This window comes from Petromyzon marinus, chromosome 14 (assembly GCF_048934315.1).
Source record: "Petromyzon marinus isolate PM22_M1 ecotype Great Lakes invasive population chromosome 14, UKy_Petmar_22M1.pri1.0, whole genome shotgun sequence".
NCBI classification, from domain to species: Eukaryota; Metazoa; Chordata; class Hyperoartia; order Petromyzontiformes; family Petromyzontidae; genus Petromyzon; species Petromyzon marinus.
The window spans coordinates 13,588,938-13,609,461 of record NC_133680.1 but is presented as its reverse complement, the minus strand read 5'-3'; the positions used below and the strand labels follow the sequence as shown (position 1 = coordinate 13,609,461).

The 20,524-nt window shown below is 46.3% G+C and overlaps 1 protein-coding gene across 3 annotated transcripts in view; it reads right to left on the bottom strand.

Moving 5' to 3' along the window:
- The window catches only part of LOC116942303 (glutamate receptor-interacting protein 1-like), a 374,480-nt gene that overhangs the window by 29,022 nt on the left and 324,934 nt on the right, over positions 1-20,524 (bottom strand). For all 3 annotated transcript variants that reach the window (XM_032954032.2, XM_032954031.2, XM_032954033.2), the window contains 3 exons: positions 11,837-11,981; positions 9,974-10,113; positions 6,371-6,547 (listed from right to left, as the gene is read on the bottom strand). In XM_032954032.2, the coding sequence (XP_032809923.2) occupies positions 6,371-6,547; positions 9,974-10,113; positions 11,837-11,981 (462 nt within the window). The remainder of the gene's footprint in view (positions 1-6,370; positions 6,548-9,973; positions 10,114-11,836; positions 11,982-20,524) is intronic.

Here is a 20,524-nt window from a genome sequence, read left to right as displayed (position 1 = left end):
CACTGCTCTGCTAGAGATCTGCAATCACGCTGCCGCGCAAGAGATCCGTAATCACACTGCTCCGCTAGAGATCTGTAATCAGGCTGCTCCACTAGAGATCTGTAATCACACTGCTCCGCTAGTGATCTGTAATCACGCTCCTCCGCTAGAGATCCGTAATCACACTGCTCCACTAGAGATCTGTAATCACACTGCTCCACTAGAGATCCGTAATCACACTGCTCGCTAGAGATCTGCAATCACGCTGCCCCGCTAGAGATCCGTAATCACGCCGCTCCGCTAGAGATCTGTAATCACACTGCTCCGCTAGAGATATGTAATCACACTGCTCCGCTAGAGATCTGTAATCACACTGCTCCGCTAGAGATCTGTAATCAGACTGCTCCGCTAGAGATCTGTAATCACACTGCTCCGCTAGAGATCTGTAATCACACTGCTCCGCTAGAGATCTGTAATCAGACTGCTCCGCTAGAGATCTGTAATCACACTGCTCCGCTAGAGATCTGTAATCACACTTCTCCGCTAGAGATCTGTAATCACACTGCTCCGCTAAAGATCTGTAATCACACTGCTCCACTAGAGATCTGTAAGCAAACTGCTCCGCTAGAGATCTGTAATCACACTGCTCCACTAGAGATCTGTAATCACACTGCTCCGCTAGAGATCTGTAATCACACTGCTCCGCTAGAGATCTGTAATCACACTGCTCCGCTAGAGATCTGTAATCACACTGCTCCGCTAGAGATCTGTAATCACGCTGCTCCGCTAGAGATGTGTAATCACACTGCTCCACTAGAGATCTGTAATCACACTGCTCCACTAGAGATCTGTAATCACACTGCTCCGCTAGAGATCTGTAATCACACTGCTCCACTAGAGATGTCATCACACTGCTCCGCTAGAGATCTGTAATCACACTGCTCCACTAGAGATCCGTAACCACACTGCTCCACTAGAGATCTGTAATCACGCTGCTCCACTAGAGATCCGTAATCACACTGCTCCACTAGAGATTTGTAATCACACTGCTCCGCTAGAGATCTGTAATCACACTGCTCCGCTAGAGATCTGTCATCACACTGCTCCACTAGAGATCTGTAATCACACTGCTCCGCTAGAGATCTGTAATCACACTGCTCCACTAGAGATCTGTAATCACACTGCTCCACTAAAGATCTGTAATCACACTGCTCCACTAGAGATCTGAAATCACACTGCTCCACTAGAGATCCGTAATCACACTACTCCGCTAGAGATCTGCAATCACGCTGCCCCGCTAGAGATCCGTAATCACGCTGCTCCGCTAGAGATCTGTAATCACACTGCTCCGCTAGAGATATGTAATCACGCTGCTCCGCTAGAGATCCGTAATCACACTGCTCCGCTAGAGATCTGTAATCAGACTGCTCCACTAGAGATCTGTAATCACACTGCTCCACTAGAGATCTGTAATCACACTGCTCCGCTAGAGATCTGTAATCAGATTGCTCCGCTAGAGATCTGTAATCACACTGCTCCGCTAGAGATCTGTAATCACACTGCTCCGCTAGAGATCTGTAATCACACTGCTCCGCTAAAGATCTGTAATCACACTGCTCCACTAGAGATCTGTAAGCACACTGCTCTGCTAGAGATCTGTAATCACACTGCTCCACTAGAGATCTGTAATCACACTGCTCCACTAGATATCTGTAATCACACTGCTCCGCTAGAGATCTGTAATCACACTGCTCCGCTAGAGATCTGTAATCACACTGCTCCGCTAGAGATCTGTAATCACACTGCTCCACTAGAGATCTGTAATCACACTGCTCCACTAAAGATCTGTAATCACACTGCTCCACTAGAGATCTGTAATCACACTGCTCCGCTAGAGATCTGTAATCACACTGCTCCGCTAGAGATCTGTAATCACACTGCTCCGCTAGAGATCTGTAATCACACTGCTCCGCTAGAGATCTGTAATCACACTGCTCCACTAGAGATCTGTAATCACACTGCTCCACTAAAGATCTGTAATCACACTGCTCCACTAGAGATCTGTAATCACACTGCTCCACTAGAGATCCGTAATCACACTACTCCGCTAGAGATCTGCAATCACGCTGCCCCGCTAGAGATCCGTAATCACGCTGCTCCGCTAGAGATCTGTAATCACACTGCTCCGCTAGAGATATGTAATCACGCTGCTCCGCTAGAGATCCGTAATCACACTGCTCCGCTTGAGATCTGTAATCAGACTGCTCCACTAGAGATCTGTAATCACACTGCTCCACTAGAGATCTGTAATCACACTGCTCCGCTAGAGATCTGTAATCACACTGCTCCATTAGAGATCTGTAATCACACTGCTCCGCTAGAGATCTGTAATCACACTGCTCCGCTAGAGATCTGTCATCACACTGCTCCACTAGAGATCCGTAACCACACTGCTCCACTAGAGATCTGTAATCACGCTGCTCCACTAGAGATTCGTAATCACACTGCTCCACTAGAGATTTGTAATCACACTGCTCCGCTAGAGATCTGTAATCACACTGCTCCGCTAGAGATCTTTCATCACACTGCTCCACTAGAGATCCGTAATTTCACTGCTCCGCTAGAGATCCAAAATAATACTTTGCTTTGTGGCGTGACATGGATAGCACGAAATTGTGGGGTGGAGAAATAAAAAAATAAATGAGTCAACCAAATAGAAGTTCTCGTGTCAAAGTATATCTCCTGTAATGTGTAAGATATAACAACGCCACTTGAAGGATTTTTCGGGTAAAGCCTGTGAAGTACATCTTCCACAGGGTACAATCTGGACACATAGGCCACGCTGTTCCGTGAGATTCCCAGATGTATTATTTATCTCATGACGTGAAGCCGATAGAGCAATTGGAATAAACTGAAAAATGCGATTTTTTAAAATATAGATATACCAACACCCTTCCCATGTAATTTAAGATTATCCCACATGCAATGAAATGGATTATCAGACTGTGTGAAAGTTAATTAAATGAGGCTTCAGAGTATTTAAAGTAGACCGCAGAGCAAGATCAAACAATAGTACAACAAAGGAATCTACGGGGAGGGATTCCACACATCCTTAAGATCATTCAACAGACTTCGGGATAAGAAGGCTCAACTAATCGAGTCTCTCACCTTTCTGAAGAGATGCCGCGACTCTAAGCTTAAAAGCCGTGATCTGAACGTGGCTCTCTCACTCCAGCGCTGTCCTACCAGACAGTCTCGCCCCCTTCACCTGATGAAGGCCGCTTGTGTTGTGGCCGAAACGTCGTGAGAATATTATTGTGTTATTTTATTTTATCAATTTATTATTTTATTCTCATTCTACGTGACTTTACCGAAAGAACCAAAGAAGAAAAAGGAATCCAAGTGAGAAGGCGTTTATGAGTAAGAGATTGAATACTGTGGGTATATTCAGAGAACAAACTCGGTTGATAGACATATTTTACATGTTGGAAGACAATAAAAAAACATTATTAAGAAAAAAACTCCACTTGCATATCTCGCGGCTACTACCAAAGCGAGCATGTGCTATGGAACCCCCGTAATTTGTTTCACATCAAGGTACTTTGGCTTGGAATTTGATCGCTTCGGCCAAAGAGTGCAGGCATTTCGCATTATATTTTAGGGGGGGTTGGGGTTGGACTTGGCCAATCATCCTCAGCAAGGTCAATAAAATGTTCACTACCCGGTGATGCTGCACCATTCGGTGGGCAGTCAATTGGGATAATCCTCAGGGGTCACGGCGACAATAGCAAACTTGACAAGTTGGGGGGAGAGGCTAAACGGGTTTCACAACAAAGTCAAAGTTATTTCCTACAAAAATGAGCGCTGAGGAATTGGTGCTCATCTCCTGCGGAGCCAGTAGGCGGAAACCCTGTATTCCTATGGTGGGGGACGTGGGTGGGTCTTTCCCATAGGAACGACCGTCGTTGATCTCCTCGCAAATTGGTACTTATTTTACTCATGCCCAAGGGATGATGGGCTGAGTCAACCTCCCAACCAGGAATGTGAATATCCAGTCGTCTCCTTGCAAGCCACTCACTCGACCGCTGAGCCACGCGGCCGGTTCTACTCATTTTGTCACGTGTGGGGGGAGGGGGTGGGGCAAGTGAGGGGGGGTTAAATTACATCACAAAAGTAGGGGGGAAACCCTGGAGAGTGACCTTTAAAAGGGGGGCACATCGGAATCTTTATACAGACTGGAGAAATCCGATGAGCTATGAAGCTCTTTTTTCAAAGATGTCCAGTCGGGGCCTTTCAGCGCGTCACAACGATACAAAAACCCACGACAGGAGTGGAAAACAGTGAAAAAGGTTAAGCAGTCAACAACTTGCACACGATAAGTCGGGCATGATGGTGCATGCCTGTGTTCGAGTGGTTTGGATGTGGGTTTGGTGGATCACGCAGATTTCTCTTGTACACATAGGGGTGCAAAGTAGATAAAAGGTTGAGCAAGTCACTGCAAATAAATAAATAGCATACATAAGCACAAATTGCATATGCTTTAGATTTTTTCAACACTAAATGAAAGCTTGGACAAGACAAAAAAACAACTCCAAAAATAAAATAATAGGGTTTTTCCCTTTTGTTTTTTTTCTGGCAACAAAACTGAAACCTTTTTACAAGGTATCATGTTGCTGCATTAACCACAATACTTGTGGTCAAAATGCAAACAAAAAACACGCTCTGATAATATATGCATTGTCCTTGAAACTGATTGGTCCACGCCAGAAACGGCTTTCTGTTGAGCCTCGTCTTAATTGGTGCTATACCACTTCCAAAAATTGGTGCTAGGCTACTACAAAAACAGTCCCAGACCACACCAAGACAACTCAGGACGGGGTACAACGACAGGGGTAATTGTTACACTCGGTAGACAGAATGAGCCACGATGTAATCTGCTATCGCGCATTCTTCCCTGCCGTTGGCCGTCGCCGCCCGTGAGGAAGGCTGCGACGCCCATCGCTTATTTCGAGCTCGCGACGGTGCGCGGCCGGGATGCCTCCGCGTGTTGTTCGCTCCGACCCAAAGGCACAGCCGAGAGGCAGCTGTGCAGCACGATCGCGAACAAAAAAACCCTACGCAGCGGACAACATTTTTTGACAAAGTGCTATTGTTTAAAAAATCTAAGTTTGCTCCTTAAATGTTAGTTTGAAAGTGGCTGCATGAGATAAGTAGATTTTGTTTGTTGCTGCAGAGCCCAATCAGCTGTTGGGATTTATTGCATTGGCGTTTTTGCGAATGGTACATTAATTGATCATGTAACTGAATTTGGGTTTATGTAACCACGAGCCAAACATTAATGGGACAAGTCATGAGGGTCTGGGACGACAACAGTCAGAGGACTCTTAACACTTGATGAGAATGGTCCAAATGAGGTAAGGAGAATAATAATAAAACAAAACACAATTCTACATTCTAACACCTGCTGTGTCAAGATGCGGCTATTCATTCGGAATTGAAAGACGACTTATTGCTGAGGCTGAAAATCAGTCTGTCCAACTGTCCATCAGTTCCAGGACACTTAATGTCTTTTCACGAAAAATTACAATATTTGGAAAGCAAGTGCTAAGAAACTTGGCCCATGGCTTACCAACACCAAGGCAATGTTCCTGGACGAGATTAGTAACAAAATATTTGCAATGTAAAAAAGAACAACCCAACAATGTTACGCTGAGTCTGCTAGCACAATTAGCACACGCGCGGTAGAATGATGGTTTAAGTACATGCGTATCTAACGCGTGTGCCCACTTGCACGTGAGTTCGTGAGACTGCGACTGTCCCACTCTCCGAGCTGTACAGCCGAAGCCCTGAGCAAAACGGAGTCTGCCGTAATAGAATTGGGTCAGCTACACACAGCAAATTAAAGTAAAACAATTCCCTCCGCTGCTACGGTAAATCAGTGTCAATTTAAATTAGGATATTTCACTTCAGGGGTTCACGCAACTGGCCAGCGGTGTGTCCTCTCATTTGCAACGAACTGGCTTGCGAACAGATTTGTGCGCCCTGGCTAAGTGTAAAGGCGCAGGTTGTAGCCCTGAAATTTCTCTCTCACTCCATTGCCGGTGGAAGAGCCACCGCTGGAGGGACCACCAGAGAGAGCGCACATCTAGAGGGTATTTGGTCTACTCTTTCAGACGCTGGCCAGATGTCTCGGAAGAAGTGGGAGTACCCACACTTTACCTCTTCATCGACTATATGGTGGGAATCATTTGTACTGCCAGTTGGGCACTGGTGAGAAGACTCGTATCTAACACAGCGGGTCTGTATTCTGATTCTAATAACCACCGGGAATCGTTCACCAGGCAGGGGGGCTGCAGGGGGCCCTGCCGCACGGACGCGCAAAGGCCCTCACTGTGGCTGTGGCGGCTGGAGTTGGTGGCCGAGCCATCCCAGGAGCCCAGGGCACTGTCCAAGCCCGGCGTGAGGGCACCGGGGTAGAGGCGGGAAGGGCGCGCGCTCCCCAATCCGCCGTCGTCCTCGTCCGAGTCGCTCACGTCCCCCAGCGTGCCCGGGGCCTCCTTGCCACCATCTGTCACCATGCACGGTGCCCAGCAAGCACACACACACACACGCGCGCCCGCACCGCTGCCACCCGCCGCTGGGTTTCTTGTGGTTGAGCAAGACACACACAGGCCTGGCACATCCACATGGGCAGCCATGCCGGGCTAGGGCGGCATCTCATTTCCCTAGGTGGTAAAGGCGCAGGCCCTGCAATGTATTGCTGATGCCACTGCTGGCTGAGCGGCCTTCTCCAGGGAAAGCTATATAGAGCCCCTCTACTCTTCCATGTCAACCAGATAAATGAAACAAATTGTATTTTTATCAGGTAAGGCTCACTGAGCTTTATAGCCCTTTTTTTCAGAAGCAACCTGGCCACAAATGATAGCTTAACGAAGTGGCTTTTGACGTGGAAATTTATAGCAGCCAAATACTCTAAATGCATGTTAGTTCTAAATGTGGAGGGAAAAACCGGAGGACCCAGAGAAAAATCAACACGACCACAGGGAGGACATGCAAACTTCAAATATACAGGCGTCAGGGTCAGCATCGAACAGACGACCTCCTGTATACCAGGCGAGGTAGTTAACATCCCACCACTGCGGCACCCCTATGTCTCATATGATGTGAAAATGTATCCCACTACATGCAAATTGATGATTGACGAAATGGTGTACCCATTAATATTGATTGGTGGATAGAGGTGGGGGGATTTAATACATTTTCCAAATTTTTCAACTGCCACACCGGGAGATTTAATCAATCCGGTGACCTGTGCTATCCATTATACCGTGGCAGCATTCCCTCTCGCTTTGTGGAAATTCTCCATTCCTATGGCAGGGGCCTGGCTCATCGCAGTACAATCACTCGATAATGTTGCACAATGTGAAACACGATTATTGACCCCAGAGAAATAATGGGCTAAGCTGACCCTTGACGAGAATTTGAACTTGTGACCTTCCAATTGTAAGCCAAGTACTCAAACGACAGCACCACCTGGGGAGATCAAATTAATAATGACTTCCGGCTGTTATTTTAAACGGACTACTGGCCTAATGTGAGTCACGAGACCTGCAACCAACCACGGTATGATAAAAACCTAGACTTGGATCATGGCACAGCACTAAAGATCACATTGCTGACTTGAATGCTGAGTTGGCGCTCTGTGGCTGTCAGGAATATATTTATTATTTTATTTGACCAGGTAACGCCCACTGAGCTTTATAACCCTTTTTCTCAGAAGCAACCTGGCCACAAGTGGCTTATCATCATATGGAAATTTCTAGCAGCCAAATACTCTGAACGCATGTTGATTCTAAATGTGGAGGGGAAAACCGGAGGGCCCAGGAGCATAATCCACACGACCACGGGGAGAGAGACACAGAAACTCCAAATATACAGACGTAAAGGGTTGGGATTGAACCCACGACCTCCTGTATACCGGGCGAGGTAGTTAACACCGTGAAGCTGCATCCTACCACACTCCTCCCAACGACCGCCAACCTCCCAGTCCTTTCTCAATCACCGCAAAACCCTCCAGGAGCATAACACCATCGTGACGTGTATTTCAGAGAAGTAATTTTGAGCACAGGTAGTGTCCATTAATAAAAAAAAATAACACTTTGAGCAGAAGTTAATGGAATGTGTTATCAAGACGTGCCACGTAGCCCCCGGCTCACACTTTCATTCAGAAGCCAGGCGGGGCCGTGCAGCATTTGCGATATGTCATCAAATATATGTGATATCTGGCCAAGGAATGCTGTGACGTTTCGAGATTCAATTTCCGCCCGCATATGAAGATTTATTTTTCTCCTCTGTACGCCGAACTGAAACTTGAATAAAAATTCGTGTATATTTGGGGGAGGGGGCGTGGGGGGGGGAGGTAATATATCAAGGAGAGAGGCGCTTAGTACGAAAGGGGCTGCGTTGTAGTGTGTGGGGTTGGTGGGAAGACATACAGAATGAGGATGAGTGTTTTTGACAGAATGGCGGCAGGGTACACATCGCCATCTGCAAGCAGGCAAAGGCACAGCACGTACCCAGGCACGTCGTGCCCAGAGGAATAACGACACACTCAGTGTGTATGAGCAAAAGGTTACAATTACAAAGACACTGAATAAGGCACCAACGTGTTAAATACTGCCTCCAACTATAAGCTTCTGCCGGCATGCTGTTGTCGTTCTCTGCTCCGAGATATTATCTCACTTGAACATATACATAGTATGCACACAGTATCACAGATACGGTACTCAGCTATGTTTATTTTTCTATTAAATAAAAAAAACATTTTCGAACGAGCTTTTGGATCGAGCGTATCTCCCTTGGTGCCTCAACATAGCCGCGCAAGTTCCACATGATTATGGCAGAAGATCAGTCTCTGCGTAGGATAACAGCCATAAACTGACCACATGGTAGTAATTATGTTTTATTAACCTCCAGAGGGATTATAGCCAGACAACCTCCAACCGGAGTTTCTACTCCTGACCTTCTGCATGTAGGTCAACTGCTACACGGCATGACACGGTCATGCTTGGACCAGCTCGAATATGAACGAAGGTTCACTTGTACGTAATTTCACTGACATGCAATCAGAAGTCTATCAGCCCACATAGCTCCCCAGGGATTAATCTGGGTTCCCGTGAAATGTGGATATTTTTACTCAGGATAATCCTTTTTTTCTTCCGCAAGCAAATCCCTCAATGAGGAACTGGGCCCGGGCTTGTCAAGCAGGACTCTTGAGACTCGGTGAAGCCCTCCGAGATAAGCGACTGATTACCGTGAGAGCGAGGAGGGGATAGAGAGACGGTTTGAGATGGCGCGCACAACTTGCACAGCAGCGATCTCCCGAAGGTTCGTCTTGAGAAAGGGTGGGGAGTGGGGGGGGTGTGGGGTCACAAACCAATCGGCTCTGCACTCGGGGGTTGTCACTCAGCCTCGGCCCACGCGTCGCCTCTCAAACGAGATAAGAAACTTAACTAAATGTGACTTACGGCTCTGTGGCACATTTGCCAATAAATCTGCAGATTGCATGTGTTCAATTATTAGATATCCACCCAACCACATGGCAATAAATAAATAAATCAATTTATATCAAGTGTATTCATACGAAGTAAAAATCCAATGAAGGGACAAAATGTCTCTTAAACCAATTCACGAGGGTTTATTTTTGCAAAATGCATCATCTGCTGATAAAACGCATGCTTGAGACCACATGACATGATTTTGTAAACATAGCCCACTGTGTGCTGCATCATAATAAAATTTGAGATCGCTGATAAAATAATAAATAAAAAAAATACAAATAAGCCATGCATTGACGGCTTTGAGCATCGTTTCTTTCAGAAACTTCAACCTGGCCCTCTCATCCAGAACGGCCAGATCCGCGCACGCGCCTCTTTGATACGTCCCCGCACAGCGACGGCTTCGGATTAAAGACGGACGCGTCGCGGGGGCCGACCTGCGGTGCGCTTCTTGATTTTGAGCGCCACAATCTCGCCGGCTCGCTGCAGCAGCGCGATGGCCTCGCTCAGCGGCTTGCCCTTCAGAGACATCCCGTCAATGGCCAGGATCTGATCGCCGACGTGAATCGCTCCGGTTCTGCCGTGCTCAGAGCACATCGTGTCACACAACGGTGGGGGGGGGGGGCGGTTATAAGGGGGAGGGAAGGGCAGTTGGCAAATAAGTATCTCTCCAAAACCAAAAAAGAAATAACTCCACTGCAGCACTCGTGCTGCCGATGGACATGCACACACACCCACTACTAACGACATCAGAATCTTTGCTTAGACTGGAGAAGGAATCCGATGAGCTATTCAGCTCTTTTTTTTAAATAGATGTTCAGTAGGAGCGAGTCAGCAAGTCGCAACAACAATCCAAAAAAACAATTATAAGTTGGGCACGGTGGTGCATGCCGGTATTCTAGAGGTTTGGGGTTGGTGGATCGCTCAGATTTAATCTTTCATACAGTACGTCGCCAACCGTGATAACGCAAACTCCAAATATACAGGCATCAGGATCAAACCCACGACCTCCAGCAAGGTAGTTCATATTTCGCTACCATGGCACCTAACAGTTTTTTAACACAAAAGCAGCTAAAGGGTGACATGGTTCATAATTCAGAAGTGAGTAAGCACTGCTAAGACACCAGGTTTAAGTCGCTCAGGCTCAAACGAGCTTCTCTTATTTTCCAAAGATTGTCTCTTCAATTCTACCAAGATGGTTATAATGTCTACAATTTAAATATAAAGGGTGACATATATCGGGAGCAATTCTACACAGACGATTAATCAGCAGCAGCACTATTATATTCTATAGTGCCGCTGGATGAGAGGCCAGTTGAAGTGAATCCGTGAGTAATTCTGGATGACACCTTCCACATTTGGTCCCTGGCGTAATGGGAAGCACTTCCTGACTTGAATTTCAAGGCCGTTCCTTCACTTCAGTGGCGACACTCTGAGGGCACAAGTGGGAGATGGCTGGTTGGTTCAGGGGTCAAGAGGTCAAAGGTCAGAGATAAGAGCGCCGAGCTGGCACTGCCAAGGTCCTGGGTTTGAATCCAGGCAACCGCCTGTGATTAAATTAGGCTCTAACATGTATCGAACTGATCCTAACAGCCTGCTCACCAATGACCGCACGAAATAAACATGAATTTTTGTAATTTGGTTCTGCACTAAATTTTGGATAAATTCGAGCCTGAGAATTTAAACAATGGTTTGACTGTCATGTGACTAACATTACTGATACTGTGAGCAGGTGTAAAAGTTGTGCTCACTCTACTGTGGAACAGAGGTCACTTGAAGAAGGGATCTCAGAGATAGCTCTGTGGTTATCCGGTTCCATAGGCCATTCTAAAAGACGCAAGATTGCACTGCTCCTTCAGAGATACGTGTGTCAAAGCGCGACGCCGGCAGCTTTAAAACTAGAAAAACACCATAAATAAAATTTAGATTTAAAGCTTTCGTGACTGCAGTGATTCATATTCTTGGTTCTTTCGGTAAAGTTTTTAATATATTTTATTATTTTATTGTTTCCCTTCAACGTGACTTTACCGAAAGAACCAAGAATATGAACCATAAATCAAGTTCAAACTGACAATCGTAACTAGCGGCGGCTGATGTGTAGTATGTATGTCGAACTTCTGACGTAGCCAACTGTGCGAATCGGAGGCATGAGGGAAGGACAACAAACTAATCACAAAAAGAAGCTGCAAAGAAATTAGTTTTCAATCTAACCACGTGAGAACATCAGCCACATCTTTAAAGGAACTAACTGCAGTATTATGGTCGGACGTTGTGGCCGCGGCGCGGGGCACTACAGGTACCGCTCTGCGAGGCCGTCGGGCGTGAGGCTGGCGATGAGGATGGGGTCCGTGGGTTCGTCTGTGCCCGAGATGGTGATGCCCAGGGGACCACCATGTCGCCTCAGCTCCACCGAGTAGCTGATGGCTCCCGATGCCTCTTGCTCATCTGCAGAGACGGCAGTGTTAGCAACGGGGACGGCGTCACAGAGAGCCAAACAATGCCGCGATGCGTCTCTGGACGCACAAAGCAAAAGGGGGGGCCGCATCTTGTTACAACGCTCAAACGAGCGCTGTTGTGTGTTCGTTCCCCAAGGCACTCCTCAACCCGTGCTGGAAATGCCACATTCCTTAGGCAGGGATTAGTTTACTCGCTTCATGCAAAGAGGAAGAGTTCTGTCGTCCCCAGAGGGATGTTGGACCGCATCGACTCCAGACTGAGTTTTGCCGCAATGTAATCTTTAACGATACAGTTCAATGTCACATTTCCCAATGTGCCGATTATCTCAATATCAGTTTCCCATAACTTTGTAATTGCATTTAAATCTATATTATGTTATGCTTTGACATACCTCGAAGAGGAAAAGAGATGTCTTAATAGTCATTGAAATGCAAATCACTCAGAGCAAGCCCATCTTATGTCTTCTTATCGTTATAACTTCATAATTTAAAACGCTTATTTCGGCACGAACTGTCGGAAAATGATGACGTCATATAGTAGGCGTGCCGTCAATTATTCCATGAACGATTCTACAAAACAAATCTAGATTGAACCATTCTAAAATTTTAACTTTCATTAATAGCGTCAACTTTACTTTTAGTTCTTTTATAAATAGTTAATCCCAAAATTAAATAAAGTATATAAAAAACTTAAATAAGCAACCCAAATCACGATTTGACAATATTGTGCTAAATGGATGGTATTATTATCATGTTTCATATCGTCCGATATATCCTAAAACCATCATCATATTGCGGCAACCCTAGTTTGGCCTTGAGTAGATTGCGAGTTGGGCCCCCATCACTCGCTGCAACTTTTATATATTCAAGAGTGAAAGAAGTAACGGTATGCCGTTGTATTTTTCAAAGAGTGCAGAACACATGGTGCTATAATTTTACATTAAGACAATGCTTCTTCAGCAAGATTACAAAACGAAAATATATTCACAAAAAGGGACAGGCTTCCAGGAAATGGAATAAGCAGTCTGCAGCAGGAGAGACGAGGATGCATTTTTCCCTCACGAGCCTTCAACAGAAAGCCACCGCAGCTGTGGGCGGCCATCAACGCCCCGAGTGCTCGACGCGCGGAGCCCTTACACGTTAAGTGGCGCTGTGGCTAAAGCGCTTCACGAACAATCATCATCATCATCATCAGTCGCGTTTTATTCACCGATGAAGGAAGTCTCCCAAATGCCATTACGGTCCCTCACACGATCCATCTCACTTTTTTCCGCGTAAGCTAATGTCATTGCTCCATATCCAGTGCTTGGTTTCTCCGGCGTGTTCCCTCCATTTTGGCTGCAATTCCATCGCCAGTCTCCTCGATTGGCTATCATCCCTGCTCATGACATGTCTTGCCCCAGCCTATTCAACTTGTCCTAATAATCATAATGACATCTACTTTAAGTCTGTTCTCTAAACCAGGTTGTCCTCTCTGTCTCTCCTCGTAATTCCCATGCTTCTTGTAATACCTGTCAGCTGTTGTTCCACGTTTAATGTTAGAGTTCACCATTCCTTGAGATAAGATATTAATTTTCTTTGTAATCCTCACAAAATTTACTCCACCCTGTCCTTTAAAAATAATAGTAAAAAACTATATACAAATGATCAAGACCATTTTAAAAGGTGGAACAGCTGCCCTGAGATTGAATACAGAGAGTAGCAACCTCCTTAAACCTGCAAGCTCCACCGCTAAGAATGGAAAGGGCAGCAGCATCAGTTATGGAGAGGATGCCACCACCTACTCCTAAGATTCCCGTCCTTAGTCGCCCGCTGTCCTGACTTGAGACATTTATCGCCGCCCTCGTTCATCGCTGCTGGCTCAGACTCCTGGAACTGTCTCTTGAATGGCATTGAGGGGGAGCGCACCCTAACCACAAAGACCGAAACAGTTCAGTGAGAAGGCCCAGCAGCATAAACTCCTCCTCAGCGCAACCAGGCAACAATGTGCAGTCAATGCTGGTATACCAGTAACTCCCACATCCCAATGAATGCAAAAAATAATCCGTACAGCTATTAAAAGTGGAATAAAGGATCTTTACAATAAGTGGAAAATACCGAAATGAAAATGGTTTCAGTTTATTTATTTTAGTATAGCCCTGTGAGTCATTCGGCTCTTGAATCGGGTGCAACCACAACAAACAAAAAAAACAAAAACACGAACAAGAAAAACATCTTAAAGTGACTATGTGTGACTGTGCAAACAGAAAATCCATAAAAAAACCAGCAAAATATTCCTGAAAAAAGCACCGTACACCAACGCTGTGTGCAAAAAATCCCAGTGGGATGCAAGTCAAACAACAACAACCACAAGAAAACTTAGATTAAGGCCATCAGTCTAACTCCGTACTACAACAAAACAAACATGTCCAAACCAAAAAACATTTTCGAAATCACGAAAAAATAAAGCCATAATTGCAACGTAACAGTGATCACAGGGACTGCGACCTAATTTTTACTATAAACTACATAAATAACATGTAACACCAAATCCTAGAGCCATAGCTGGCTGCATGAGTTACTTCACAAAAACAGAAGCATCAGTCGGAGTATCAAATTTTTCAATGCACTTTTAAGATCAGCATGCTAAATCAAAATACAGATAATACTTTGCAGCGTAATCCGGAGCGTAATATTTTATTTTATTTTACGCCAATGAATAGCAGTGGCAGCTAGGGGTGTACAACTCCTCTAGAGCAGTTTTGAGAGAAGATCTCATTGGTAGCGATTCAAGTTGCAGTTTATTGGCAATAGCATTCCAGACCCTGGGGGCATCAATAGCAAAGGCCCTTCCTCCAGTTTTTGTACGGCAATAGGGAATGTGAAGCTGGTAAATGAGCGAAGACCTGAGGTCAAATTTGTTCTTTGAAACAGAGAGGAGATCCAGCAGGTAGTCTGCGGATTTTTTTGTAAGTACATCGTGAATAAGATCTGGTTAAGTTAAGTTTGACCCAATGTCGAGATCACAGTTGTGAGTCCTATATGGGCAGTTCAATGTAAATCTTAAGGCCGAGTGATAGATAGAATCAAGCTTCTTCAGAACAGTACTTTGGGCTGATTTATAAACGATGTCACAGTAGTCAAGTAGAGGCAGTATGGTAGCTTTCATCAATTCCAAACGGAACATTGGGGGGAAGCAGTGCTTGTGTCGATACAGAAGACCAACTTTTATTTTTGTCTTTTTACCAATATAATCAATGTGATCAGGGGCGGAGCCAGGGGGTGACAGGGTAGACAATTGTCACCCCCGAAAAAAAAGTAAAAAATCGAAAATCTGAAACATTCTGCATATAAATGTACGACATTCGGTCTGGCGGACTCCGTGCAACTGCATTGTCAGAGTGTGTCGCCAACCGATGGCGTGGGGTATAGCTGATTTCTTAGCGCGTCGTCCTCGGCCTGCTCCTGAAGCGCAAGATGAGCCTGCCCTTCAGCGGAGGCGTGATTGTTCGCCTTCGCCGCCACCGGATGAAGAACGGATTTCGCCACAGTCCGATGAGCAAGAGCGACTGCTACGGCCTGTTCGCGCTCTGGATCGCGACCCCGCTAGGAGGCTACCGATGGCGGCGATGGCGGAGTCGGACGCCGAAGTATTGCGCTACGCGTATCTGCAAGCGGGACAGTTCGTACCGCCTCCGGCTCCACAACCTGGCCTGACCGGGACGTTGAAATACCCGTCCAAGTTCGTTGGCGGCGCTGCCCGCCGCCCGACGGCGTCTTGGTTTGTTCAGTTCGACTGGCTCGAGTACTCGTTCATCAGTGGGTCTGTTTACTGCTTCTATTGCTACCTCTTCCCGCCGTCGTCAAGCGCAGATAACGTTGCGTCGGCATTCATCTACTCCCCCGGCTTCTCAACCTGGAATAAGATCGGTGCCAAGAAATGCAGCCTACTCAAGCATCAGGGTGGGCACAAGTCGGCACACAACATCACCGTGAAGAAGGCCAGGGACCTTCTCAACGCCTGGCAGCACGTCATCACGGGCGACGCTGGGCTGGCCCGACAGAATGCCAAAACTATTGACGGCAACCGCAAGCGCCTGGACGCCTCCGTCGACGTCATGCGCGTCTGCATGAACCAGGGTATTGCGATGCGGGGACACGACGAGTCGCCTGGCTCTCTTAACCGGGGCAATTTTCTGGAGATTCTCAACATGTTATGCAAGCGCGACGCACTGCTTGCGGCCATCACCTGGGAGAACGCACCGCAGAATGCGACCATGACCAGCCCCGACGTTCAGAAGGACCTGATCAATGCTCACTCTCAACTAGTGCGCCGGCGCCTCGACACCGAGATTGGCGACGCGTACTATTGCATCATAGCGGACGAGTCGCGTGACGTCAGCAAGAAGGAGCAGCTGGTCGTCCTCAACCGCTTTGTCGAGGTCAGTACGGGCATCCTGCGCGAGCGACTCGTCGACATTCAGCACGTGTCGGACACGTGTGCGCCCACCGTCTGCAGCGCCATTGTCAACCTGCTCTCGAGTCGCAGGGCCCTATTGAGACCTGCCACGGCCAAGGATACGATGGCGCGTTGAGCATGAGCGGTGAGATCGCTGGCTTGCAGAACTTGATCAAGGCCATGAACGACATGGCCTACTACACGCATTGCTGGGCGCATAAGCTGCAGCTCGCTCTCGTCGCTGCCTGCACAAATGGCGTCGCCGACATTGCCGTGTTCTTTGACCTCGTCCAGGACACAATCCACACTGCCACCAGCTCGTGCAAGCGCAACGACCAACTGCTCGCCGAGCAGAAGAAGCTCGTCGACGACCTGGTCGATGAGCTGGCGGTCTCCACTGGTCGCGGTCAGAATCAGGAGACGGCGTTGTCGGCGGCGGGCAACACGAGGTGGTCGTCTTTCTGGCGCTCGCTGCACCGCCTGATTGAGATGTTCAACGCGACTGCCGTCGTCATCCAGAACGTGGAAGAGGACGGCGCCAAGGCAGAGCAACGGGCCGAAGCTCATCGCCTTCTCAACGACATGTTCTCGTTCAAGTTCGCGTTCTGCCTGCACTTGATGGAGCTACGCTACGACGATCTGCTCAAGGACGTCAACGCATTATGCGACGTCAACAAGGTACCCGTCGTCGACATGAACGCGAACTACATGCGCCCTGGACGTCCTCGGCGCTGCACCTACGTCATCACCAACGACCACATGTTTCACATCGACCTCTTTAACGCCTCTATTGACAAGATGCTGGTCGAGCTCGATCTGCGTTTCAGCACGGAGTCGATGAAGATGTTGCGGCTGGCAGTCCATTTATCGCCCCGCAATCGATTTGAGTCGTTCAACGTCAGCAAGATCCTGGAGCTGGCCTGTGATTTTTACTGGCGCGATTTTCCCGATCTTGACATGCTTCTCCTCGAGCAGCAGCTGCTCCACTTCGAACAGGAAATCCGGCGAGATGAAGAGCTGAAGAATGTGAACATGCTGTCAATGCTGTCCATCAACCTGGCGACAAGCGGCTGCGGAAATTCCGGCTTTCACCTGGTCTACCGCCTGGTGTGCCTCGTGTTGACCCTACCGGTGGCCACCGCCACAGCCGAGCGCATCTTTAGCGAGATGAAGCACATTAAAACCCGATTGCGTACCACAATAGGCGTCGTGTACTTTACTGACATGATGCTCCTGTTCGTTGAAAACGACGTCGCAAAAGGCGTCACCAACGATGAAATCATGGAGCAGTTCCAGTCGATGCGCCTGCACCGCAATCGTATCGTCTGAACTCTAGTTCAACAGCCTGACTCTCTAATCATTCTTGAAATTAAAATTTGTTGAATGTCACCCCGGGATGAAAATCCTGGCTCCGCCCCTGAATGTGATCTTCAAAATTCAGTTTTGAATCCAGGATGACCCCAAGATACTTATAGATCTTGACTTGCTCTATTTGATAATTATTTAAGGAATGTAATTATGGAAAAATAACTTCCTGCTTTAGTCCTGGTGAGAAGCATAGCACTTTGGTTTTGGAGGTATTCAGAACTAGTTTAAGAGCAACAGGCTGATGTCGTAGTTTGTTGAAATCACCCTGTAGCTTAGCAATCACGTCATCTGGAGAGCGGCCAGCAGTAATCAGTATCGTGTCATCTGATAAAAAGATTTACCCTGGAATGATCCAGGTCAGTGCCCAAGTCATTGACACAAAGAGAGAACAAGAGGGGGCCGAGCATGGAACCCTGTGGAACCCCTTTTGTTATCTTAACACTGTTTGACCTCCAACCATATGTGAATACAGTTTGGGTGCGAGAAAAGAGGTAATTTTGTAACCATTTTACAGCGTTTTCGGAAAAGTGAGGCAACTTAGTTTACTAAGCAGGGTGTTGTGGTCTACTATATAAAAAGCTTTGGACAGGTCTAGAAAAAGACAGGCACAATACTACTTATTATCAAGGCTACTGTAAATGTGATTCAGAGAGTCCAATGCAGCAGATGTGGTGCTGTATTTTTTTCGGAACCCAGATTGTTTTAGATGTAGTAGATTGTTGGTGGACAGGAAACTGCTAATTTGGTAGGTCAATAAAAAAATTTTAAATTCATAAACGGGGACAAAATTGAGATAGTTATTTGGATCTTCTTTAGGGCCCCCTTTGTGAAGTGGGCGGACATAGGAATGTTTCCATTCTAGAGGAACTGATGCTTCTTTGATGAACAGGTTGAAAATATGAGCTATAGGTTTGTATATTAGGTTACCAACAGTTAGTAGAGCAAAGATGGGAATACTATCTGCTCCAGTAGAGGACACTTTGTGGTAGGACAGTTGTTTCAGAACATTACTTTCGTGGATTGGCTGGAAACTAAATTCGTTTAATGTTTGACAGGGGTGTAGGAATTTGCATGAGCAGGGGTGACTCCCAATACATTATCAAAAAGATTACCAGCTTCAGAAAAATTAAGGTTAAAATTGTCAACTATTTTTTTGGGATCTGAAAAATATTCCCCATTTCGGTTAAGCTCAACGGGCAGATTGTCTGTTTTGGATGGCTTTTCGATAGATTTGATTGTTTTCCAGAAAATCCTGGCATTTCCATGTGATTCCAGGAGAGAAGAGGAAAAGTAGGCATTTTTTGCATGCCGCATTTTTTTGATGCATCTATTCCTTAACATCCTGTATTCTAGCCACTCATTGACCAAATTACTTTTCTGAGCACATGCCCAAGCCTTGTCCCTAGTTTTCATGAGCTTTGTAATCAAAGGATCAAACCATGGTAGGCGGTTGCCTTTAGTTTTAAATCTAACCAACGGAGCATGTTTGTTAAGAAATTGGAGAAACGTGTACCTGAAGGTCTCCCAAGCCATAGTCAGGTTAGGGATATCACAGACCTTATCAATATCTGAGTGAAGCACATCATTAGTAAATGCCTGAGTGCTGAAGTGTCTCATAGAGTGCTTCTCAACCAATTTAGGGGGGGCTTTGGGTCTGGCTGATGATCCTACCCCAAAAATGAAGGAGTGATCACTAAGGTTATTACCCAGAACACCAGTCAGTGTGAAATTGTGAGGGGCATTTGTCAATAGGACGTCAAGCAGAGATGACTGTCCCGGATTTTTTAGGTTGGGTCTTGTGGGGACATTTATTAATTTAAACATTAAATTCAACTGCAAAATTTGTGGCCACGGCCGGCGGGTTTAGCCAATTCCAATTTAGATCACCCACTAAAACTATTTCACCTTTAGGGAGGCCTCCAAAAAGCTCTCTCAGTGCAGATGCAGCTTCAACATCCTTCCCACTAGGCAGTCGATAGAAGCACACTACCAATATCTGTTGATTATTTGGAAGAGTTATTTTGATATCTAGACCTTCATAGCAACATTTTTAAACAAGGAGTGAGCTAGTGAACATGCAATAGTATTACGAACATAGATGGCAATTCCACCTCCTTTAGATCCTCAGTCAAGCCGAAAAAGGTTGTAGTTGTCAATCGCAATCTGCAAGTCATTGACGGCAGGAGTGAGAAATGTTTCTGGTTGGTAAAATATGTCCAGGTCAAGATTTGCCACTTATAGTTTTAGTTGACTTAATTTAATCACAAGCCCTCTGATGTTGACATGTAGAACACCAACACCTTTCCTGCCAGAAAAATCTACAGAATTATACGAGTTCTTTTCATATGGGCCAGGATGAAGCTCAATACCACCTAGAAATAAGAAACGTAGAATTAATAGTTTGCACAAGTATTTTCTGTGAAAGGATGAAGAGCGGCGGACCTTGGACGAATAGCAGTAGCTCGCAGATTGTGTTATTTTTAAGAGCAGAATGAAGTTTGGAAGGAGTGCTGGTGAAGTAATGGGACAAAAATAGGGTTTAAAAGGATACAATGATGGAGTGTAGAAGTGTCTATGAGCTGTTTCATTAGCAGGTGTAGTGGCAAATCGAGCAAGAAGTATAGACGCAAAGTAACGAGGGTAGCTGTCTGTAGAGTTGATTGTGGCACTAGATATGGCCGGGAGGGACAGCAGAAGGATACACAGCAGGAGAATTGCCATCTCTA